Source organism: Pygoscelis adeliae, unplaced genomic scaffold (genome assembly GCF_000699105.1).
Source record: "Pygoscelis adeliae isolate BGI_AS28 unplaced genomic scaffold, ASM69910v1 Scaffold120, whole genome shotgun sequence".
Taxonomy (NCBI): Eukaryota; Metazoa; Chordata; class Aves; order Sphenisciformes; family Spheniscidae; genus Pygoscelis; species Pygoscelis adeliae.
Window position 1 is genome coordinate 3,086,695 of NW_008824032.1, and position 9,899 is coordinate 3,096,593.

At 36.8% G+C, this 9,899-nt stretch overlaps 1 protein-coding gene across 1 annotated transcript in view; it reads right to left on the reverse strand.

Moving 5' to 3' along the window:
- The window catches only part of STXBP5L (syntaxin binding protein 5-like), a 211,335-nt gene that overhangs the window by 127,033 nt on the left and 74,403 nt on the right, over positions 1-9,899 (reverse strand). Inside the window, exons 3-4 of the mRNA XM_009329260.1 lie at positions 9,580-9,661; positions 7,390-7,490 (exon numbers count right to left, since the gene is read on the reverse strand). Coding sequence (XP_009327535.1) covers positions 7,390-7,490; positions 9,580-9,661 — 183 coding nt within the window. The remainder of the gene's footprint in view (positions 1-7,389; positions 7,491-9,579; positions 9,662-9,899) is intronic.

Consider the following 9,899-nt stretch of genomic DNA (forward strand, 5'->3'; position numbering starts at 1 on the left):
GAAAGACTGTGAAAGTCACCATTAAAAAAAAGAACAGAGATTCTTAAATTCAAGGTTGCATCTGGACGTAAACAGAGATCTTTTTTAATATTCTAGAATGAAAAATATGACCAGGACTTCTGTAATTAGAAGAGAGTTTATTGCATCAGGTACAGATTAGAAAACAAGTATTGCTAATAATTGTAGAGTCTAGATATTCCTGGAAATGGCAACCAACAGATTCCTCTAGTAAACAGTCAATGAATCAATAACAGGTGACATTATTTTAGAGTAACATCTATCCCAGTGTAATTTCAGCATAGAGAAACCAAACTGGTTTTAAACTAGCCAGCTTAAGTTCTTGCAGAACATTCTCTGCAGTGGCACCAACTCAGATTGCATTATAAATCCCACCCAAGAAGGTAAGCATAAAAAAATTAAAACAGATAGAAATAAAGTTAAGCCATGTTGTCCTCTATGCTTTTGTGACTGTAATTAGTAATACTAATTGCTCAAATATACTTAAAAATATACACTAACTAAGGTTTTGAGTTTCAAAAGGACAAATTTTGAAAAGTTATGGTAAAATAGGGAAGGTAGGTTTACCAAAGGTAAATCTATTCCAGAATATTCTGATTGTAGGAAATCTAGTATATGTCAAAGTTAAATACAGTATTTATAAAAACCATCACTATAAATTTCTGCTTTTAATGCCTATTTTCCACTTGATTTTACTGAAAAGGAAATATTTTACTGGATATTTGGGGGATTCTCAAGTATTAGTTTTACAGCTGATCTTGTAATTTCGTAAGTGATCTTGGTACTAATACTAATGCAACCTCTTAGGGACACAATATTACAGAGGAAGGACAATCTGCACAAGTAGAGTACAAGAAATGAAATGACATTTAAAATGCAAAGGGCAAGGCCTCAAACTTCAAAGAATAAGAACTTCCACTTCAGGGTTGGAACTCATGATACCTAAGTGATGGAAAAAGATAATTTCAATTTCGCTTGTCTTGCTTTGCTTCCACTCTTAAAGGATTGCACTGAAAAGCAGCACATTCCCTGCTAGCTAGATATACATCAGAGAAGAAGTGTAATGGGTGTGTTAGTCAATCGCAGCAAGACCACAAGCAGCGATAAGATGAAGCCATGTAAAAGGAAGATGTTATTACGGTATGCATCAGTAAACATATTCCTGCAGAGTTTACAAAAGAAAATGGTAATGTCAATGTCCATGGCACAGATGGGACCCTATCTAGAATATGTTTCCTTGTCTAATCATCAGCTCAGCAAGAACTGATATGAGAAGAAAGGCCAAAGATAAGAAAAGGGAATGAAGACACAAATTTGTAAAGGGAAACACAGAATCTTGATTTTTGTAGTGAAGAAAAAAAGAAAAAAGCAGGTTATGAATGGATATGAATGAGATGTTTAACTGCAAGGAAGAGAGACAAAATATTTAAAATCCATGACAGTGTAGATACTAGAATATCATACTAAATGGGAATAAAAGGGCAATAAAAATAAATTTAGTCTTGAAGCCGGAAGGTTTCTTGCCATCAGAAGGATGAAATTAGCATGGAGCAATTTTCCCTAATAGGAGGAGTCGCGGACTTACGCTTGAATAGGTATGTAACGGTGTCACGATCCTGACTGGGATTGACGTTGCATGTGGAGGAGTTAACGATCCACACAGCAGTTAACCTGGGTAGGGGCAAGCCTGTGCTGCGCTGGGCTGCCCGTACAGCGTGGCCTTCAGGCTGTGCTGTGCGGCACATAGCCCGTGGCTGCAGGATAAACACACCCAGCCCCCTGCAACACAGGAACCTGCGGGCAGCTCCCGCTTGGTGACTGCACCACCTGCGTGGCCTTGCCTTTATCTAACAGTGCAGCAGGAAGTTTCAGTGTGAACATCCTTTCTCTTTGATAGTAGAAATAAGGAATACAGTCGTTTTCTTACAAGAAAATCCTGTAATAACTTGAATGACCAAAATGGGATAACCCTATCTATGGATGGGGTCTGCACAGCCTGCTGATTGGAGGCCTGTTTGACCACGCACAACTCGGGGTTCCCAGCATCTACAGGGATGTAAGATTATCTATACTATTCTCTCATTCTGTATAGCACTAGCTCTAATAAATAGCATTTTGAATGATACCTTACAGAATCTGAGTGTTTTTCTTACGGGGATCACAAGGGACCAGCATCTCTTGATGCAAAACACAGTCAGCTTGTTCGCTATATAAAAGGAGGAATATGAGTTGTCTGGTCTGCAGCTGTAGAGAACTAGACTGAGAACGTCCCTTCAGCTCCAATCCACTAGAAGGCCCACATATTTAAGACCTGTTAAAAAGATAATCTCAGGGATCATGTGAATTTTCATTCTACTTCAGTGGAACCGCATAATCTTATAAATCTATCAAATCAAAACTGCTGATTCTTGGTATCAACAAGCTAATCTCTGTTTTGTATTTTTATTCTTTGTTGATTGTTTAGCTAATGCATGTTGAAGAAAAAAAACAAAATGCTTGTGCTAGATTTCTTTTTATGACCAAGACATTCATCATTTCAACTAGGCTGTATACCACCTTTCCAGGACAAGCTTATGGCTCTCATTGATCCTAGAGGTCAAGTGTACTATGAAATTTTCCATAACATGATGTAAGACCTGAAAAAAGACTGTAATGTTGTAAACTTCATTTTCTTTTAACAGAGAAGGCAGAGGTGTGTGGTAACTACATGAACATGATTTGGGTCAGTCTCACTGGAGAAACTTTGTATCCAGTCTTTTGTCTTTCTGAAGTGACATTTGACAAAGTTCACTTTCCTGTCCTACAGTGCTAAGGCACAGCCCTATAGACCAGAGGTGTTTTTTACGAGCCTCAGGAATCTTTCCAAGCTCAATAATTGCACGCAAACAACATTAATTGGTTATTGAAATCCCTGAGCATCATTCTTTCACAAGTGACAAACGCTGATGCAGGACCATGCCACACACATTTATTATTTATCTTATGTGTTTGAGGTGTGTACTGTCTTCACAGTTGGCAACACACACTTCATAAGACGACAAAAAAAGGATCTGCACAAGGAAGTTTTGTAAAAACTTCTTCAAGATGTGGAAGCGAATGCCAGCCAACAGCATGGCTTCTTTTGCTTTCCTCAGTTTTTTCCACCATCAGCTTGAGAAAGTTTAAATCCTTCCCACAAACTGTCTCTCATTGTAAAAGGTAGACAGGATTGTATGGTGAAATACTGCTTCGTATTTGAATTCTGTGGTTCTTTTGAATGGCTAAATGCTGCATCACACCATGTAATCAGAATCTGTTTTGTGGTATAGCACGGCTGTGCGACTGCACTGAGCCTATTAACTGCTTTCATGCTTGATGACAGACCTCTGACTAATTTGAAAGTACATAAACAATACAGAGTTTGCAGTTATACAATATTAACCAGGAGGCTCGTTTATGAGCAGGCAAGCTATTACAGGAATTCAGTTCCTTGAGCAGCCAATGAGACAGATAATCTAAGTTTAGTAACTCACAAGTCCCTAACACACAAGTAAACAGATACAGGTACTGCTGAGACTGCACAGTGTTCACTCAATAGCCTCTTGCTGTCATTTTGGTGAGGTAAACTCTTAACAACACAGGACACAAAATCCTGCAAAGATACAGCAAGACAGAGAAAGATACAGCTGCTCTCAGGAAAGAATACAGACCAACACACAAAAGAAAAGTCACCAGATCCAAAAATACCTGGTTTTGCTTCCAAACATTGCAGTAACACTCTCAATCACCTTGTTCAACTACTGCAAAATCTCAGATGTAAGAGTCGAGTTTCTAATTAACAGTAAGTTACAGCTAACTGAAATCATTGCTCTAAAGGTCACCCACTTAAAAGGCTCCTCTTCCTCTGTGCCAGCATACCCTTATCACTGAAGAAAGTGTTACAGATCAGAGCCCCAAAGCCAGTTACACAGATTTTGCCATGTGGTGATTCCCCTGTGGAAAAGCACTTACGGTACTGTTACGGCATCAGTGCACAGTGCATGCAGATGGATTTAAAGACCCAACAGAACCTGTACACTGTGTTCATATATGCCGAGTATAAGTCAGTGGATAAACTGTTGTAGTGCTGTCGGCTCGCTTGTAACACGCCAGTCAGCACTGGCTAAAAGAAGAAAAAGAGGAGGGCTATCCCCCATGCCAGTCAACACAATAACAGGAGATGAACCGTGTTCACACGTGAAACTAATGCACGCAAGCCTAAAGGAACTGGATTTCACACTGTAATCCTTGCTGTTTTTTCTATCCCAGTTGCACTAATCTTAAATGGGAAAACTACATAAACTCTTGTCTATTTAAAGCTATACTTGCTGAAGACTGCTCTGACTATATTAAAAAAAATTAAGGCCTATAATAGTTTTCAGCAGTTTAGCTTAATCCTAATGTTCTTTGCAGCAGATAGAGACAGTGTCTAGTTCCAGTAGCTGAGTTATTTATTTTGGCTAAAATTTTGGCTAAAATGTCTCCTGAAGATGAATCTGGCATCTCCTCTGACATCAAAGAAGGAAAAGGACGGACTAACAAAAGGAACATCACCGTAATGTTATCCTTCAAAAGTACTGAAGAGATTCTTATGGAGTGTTTCCAGAGGTTAAAAAGTTTTACCTGTGCTTCCTATTTGTAAATGGAACAGCAAATCATAGATCATCAACCATATGCTATTGTCAAGCATGTCTTTGGGTTACAAAGCGAGCCGACAGCACTACAACAGTTTATCCACTGACTTATACTCGGCATATATGAACATAGTGTACAGGTTCTGTTGGGTCTTTAAATCCATCTGCATGTTATCATTAGAGCTCTTGGTATGAGGCCGAGCACTGAAACACATTGCTTATATTTATATTTTCTTGAAGGTTCTTAATGCATTGTATTACATTTCAATTATGAAAATAGAAATTTAAGATGATAACATATTTTGATACAAGGCAAAACCATATAATTTGCTAAAAAGTCCTGGGCATTACACTGTAGAACAAAAACACCAGTTTGTCATTATGTCTCATTCTTCAGTGTTCCTTCTACACTTGCTCCAAAGAGACACTTAGTAAAGGAGCAGTGAATTATCAGATACAAGTTAATATTGTTAATGTTGCATCAGCATATCCCAGAATTACTTGAGCAGTGCTACAATATTCTAGGAGATAGTTTGTCACCAAGAACGTACCATATAAAATCTCTCACAAAAGGCAAATTAGTTTAACAATAGGTCAGAAGAAGAAAAAATAAATCTGGAGAGGTTGCAAACTATGACTTAATGGCTACAACAGGGCATTTTGTTAGTGAAGTATTATTCATAAATCATTCTGTGTCTTAATACTGAATGCTACATGATAATTGAAAGATAACCAGTGTGCTGCAAATCTATTTACAAACAAGATTTGTGTTTGTATTTAGGAGTTCTTTGCTTTCTACATCTGTGTTGTTACCAATAGCTGAAGAAAAGAACAAACATGTTTTTGACTTTTGTGGGAGGGAATATATGTATACGCTTGGGGAAATTTGAGTCAAGTAGTTGCATAAACGTATACATAAACACTGCTAAAAGCAGATTTTAGTCCATTATCCTGCAATCTTAAATGTCAAGAAACAGAAGCAAATTGCAAATTAAACAGTTCAACAATATAAAGACTGGTGCACTGAGTAACGGCCAAAGACTTAAGGAGCATTCATCCATCTAACAGAATCTAACAGCTGTTATGGTTCATACATCAAATATTTTAAAAACTCAGAATAAACTGATTCTACATGAAAGTGAATTAATTGAAGTTGAATTAATCAAGAATCTGGACTAACACAATCATCTTCCTCATGACAAGCAGATAAAATATTAGAATTTTAAGTAAAAGCACATTATATTGCATCACTTCATGAAGTAAATCTGCCAATTGTTCAGTAAAAAAAATCTAAACCAAACAGCATATCAAGGAGACAAATATACTGTATGAATAAAATTAAAATTTTTATAAATCCTCAAGAGAGACATGCAAATAGGAAAATTTGAGGGAGCAACATGCTCCATTTTCATAGGTAAACTGCATCTAAATAATTATGTGTTTGGCTCTGTTAAAACTGTCTAAATCTAAAATGGAATTAAATTATAAATGTTGTTCTTGTAAGAACTAGCCTTTGACTGTCTAAACACTTCCCTGCATGGCCTTTTTCAATACCTTACTGTTTTCTGAAAACATGCATCAGTATTTTAAAATCTATTCTCTGTCAACAAGCATTTCTCCCCATTTAAGAAACATCAAAATGAGCTCATTCATTGGGTCACAAACTTAAAACAAGATGAAAGAAAGAATCTTTCTCTCTTCAGTACGAATCTTGCTTCCCCTTAACCTCCCCCTGCAAGAGGAGAGGAGAGGATGAAAATAAATTTTTTTTTAACGGTTCCAACAGTGAAGAAGATATTAAGTTTTGGAAGACAGACCTTTGAATTTCTTGAAGAAAATCAATTTTGATCTTACTGCTTTATCAGGCTTCTAAATTCCCCTTACATCCATTTTGCCATAAATTTCTTATAGCTAAGACAACCATTATTTGCTGTTTCTCTGAGCATCACATAATTCATAACTTCTGTGCTCTAACACAAAAAATATATCCAGAAAAAAAATGGAAGCTCTCTTTTAGACTTAACTCTGTTAGGCATATATACAGAGAAATGTTCCAAATTAATGAGAGGGTTAAAAAGGGTTTTAGCCTTTCTTTTTTGCTACTTGCCCAGAGGCTTATGTTGAATTTTACATACTAAATGTGTAATCAAGCTTAGAAAATTGAAAGTTAGATGATTTGAAATTAATTTATATGTATGTTAAAAGAAAATATAATAAAAATGAAGATATTTCATTCTGGACCCAAGTGCTTAAATACAAAAACCCAAAATCTTAGGCCAGTGCTAGAGAACCCTCAGAAGAAAAGAACTGCCTACAAAGTTATTTCTTCATACTTATTGAAAACTTTTTAAATTTAAAACTGGACTTACTTCTAGCTGAGCTGCTCTGGCTGGAACTGAACAACAGATCAGCCTAAAGAATCACAGTGCTTGTGTCTGGTCTTAAGAAAAACAAACACACTACTGTTCACACAAATAGAAAATAAGATGAAAAACATTTTGACAAAAAGCAGACAAAATTTTTCTTGTTCTGAGAAGGCTGCAGAAAGAGAAAGTGAAGTTTTTGTTCTGTGGAAACTAGACTCAAACAGTGGAAGAAAAACTTTCAAGGCAAAACTATATCCCCCTTTAGAAAGGCAAACTAATAAGCATGTATTATTAGAAATCCAGAAAGTAAGTTTGGCTTTTTTAATGAGATTTTTTGTGTCATATAGTCTTACCTTTCTCTGTTAAATTTCAGAGAATGTAGGATAGCTGGCCGTTTCTGTCGGAGATTCCACAAATGAAGTGCATCATCTGCACTTGCACTGACCAAAGCACCCTAGAGCAGACACAAGATACAACACAACATATTACTTTTCTGCAGATTCTGTCTTATTCTTAAATGATCTTCACTGTTAATGATCTACCTGTAGAAAATGATAGAGTTCATGAAAAACGGTTGCTTTCTTCTAGAAAAAATATATTCTACCATAAATAATAGTCAATTTGAATTGATCTGGTAAATGTAAATATTTTAAATTAGTACAAGATCAGCCAAAGTTAAATTAAAACTCCATCAATTTAAAATGTAAATTAAAGCTTTGTACCAAGGTTATACATGTGAACTCTCATGTATTTCCACATAAGCATAGAGATTAACAAAAAGGAGAATAGACAACACTTACTTAAAAAGGTGAGCGTGAAGGATTTAACTAAAGGAAAAAGGGATTAGTGCACCCACCCACCCACCCACCCACACAAGTGACAGTGCCAAGCACAGTTCAGTAGTCATATCAACAACATGAAATTCAAAACCGGAACGGTGAAAAGAAGATGCAGATAAGAAAGTAGGGACAGGTAGCAGGGAGAGAGGACCTAGGAAGAACTAAGAGATGTAGACAAAAGGACAGTGTCTTTATCACAGATCAGAAATACTCTGAAGACTGGTTCTGCTTCTGGTGCCCCAAAAATGGACATCTTCCAAGGTCCAGACCTCTATGTGCCTGGACAGCTTGAAGTAAACTTATTCTTTCTCCCTCCTACTGTCTTTCTCTTCACCATGGAACAGTGATGCCATGAGAATATGGACTGCAAAGGAAGCTCTCTACTGCTCCTGCAGTGGTTTACTACATTTACACCTCAGATCAGGTCTAGTACAAAGGATCTATCCCTGTGTATTACTATGGCAGAGAGGAACCAGATATTGCCCAAACAGAAGGCAGTGCTTTATTTTCAGGAAGGGCGAGAATGTAACTGAAAGATCAGTTCATACCAACTATGACTGACCGATAAACTTCTCTTTTTGCATCTTGGATTTCCTTTCTAATCCTAGCAACTGTTCTTTTCAATGTTGACATATGCAAATGAAATTTATGAAGGTGAGACTTCTCCAATACAGTGTAATCCATGCTTTAATTCTCATCTCCCAAAGAGTTTGGACCAATGTCAGAGAGAATCTCCACCACAGAAATAAAATTAATCCCATGTATTAGGGGTTCTGCTGGTCACCTAATGAAAAGAAAGAACACTGATTCAAAGCTTGGCCTCCCTGTTTTCATCCCTGCCTTCCTCGAAAGAATTCCACTGGACTGATTGTTTCTAAAGTTTCATTTCTCCCTCCTCAGTTTCTGTGGTTCAGGTACTTTCTCCAAACAGGTATAGAAAAAAAAAAATATTTCCCAGGTTTAAAAACCCACAAAACTAAAACTCTTTCCTTGAGAAGCTCTAAGATCTCGATGCCTAGAAAGAGGACTTGAAACTGTCAAAAGTGTTTCCTTATATTATGGGAGAAAATTAATTAAAACTGAACTACAACTAGCTTATAATTTGGCCAAATTATGAGGTTCTAGAAAAAAACCCAGATTTATATGCTCCAGAAAGTCTTCTTGCCTATTACCATCTCCAGAGATCTTCTGCACAGAGCGAGCTATAATCTGTCACTGTTTCTTCACGTTGTCTAAACTTGATTTCAACAAATCATTTACAAAGACTAGGCATGCTGCTTTGATTGATGACCCCTGCAAGTGCTTTTCCTTGCTTCAGGTAGTAGCATATCCCCAACTATTGAGCTTTCAGCCAACAACCATCAATATCTTTCCATAGAAAGATTTAGCTCATTTATTCATTTCTATTTGAAATGGGACTGTGCAGCATATTTAGTAATTTAATGGATTTTACATCTACCTGCACATATTCATATATTGACTGCCTTTTGTTCAGTACTTTATACTGATGTATGTGAAGGGAATACTTTTCCCTGCGTGCAGTCCCATAAATAGTCTTCTAAAAGGCTGCATGGTGAACGTCCTCTGGATGTATGCCACTTACTTGTTGGCACAACGTGAAAAGTTTTATCACTCAATTACAATACATGAATTGACTTATTCAACTAAATTTATATAGAAGAATCTGAGTAAATATGTCCTTACCTCATTGATTAAGAACTGGAGCTGCAGGACTGCAGCACCACTTTCATGTTGGCAGTAGCAATCAACACCAGGCCTGCCCAATCTGTTGCCATCAAAGTCAAGGATTCTAACATCCCTGTTATCACCAGAAGTAAAGAGGGGAAAAAAAAGAACTACCAATTAAACTCTAATTAACCTTTAATTAACAATTCTTCTTGCTTTCTGTAAAACAAAAGAATTCATGCTGACTTTGCACTGTTCTAATTAAAGTACCAACATCATCAGGCTGAAACACGTGCAATTGTGAGTGATCTGTTCTTGCCTGTTTTTTTTGCCTGTGA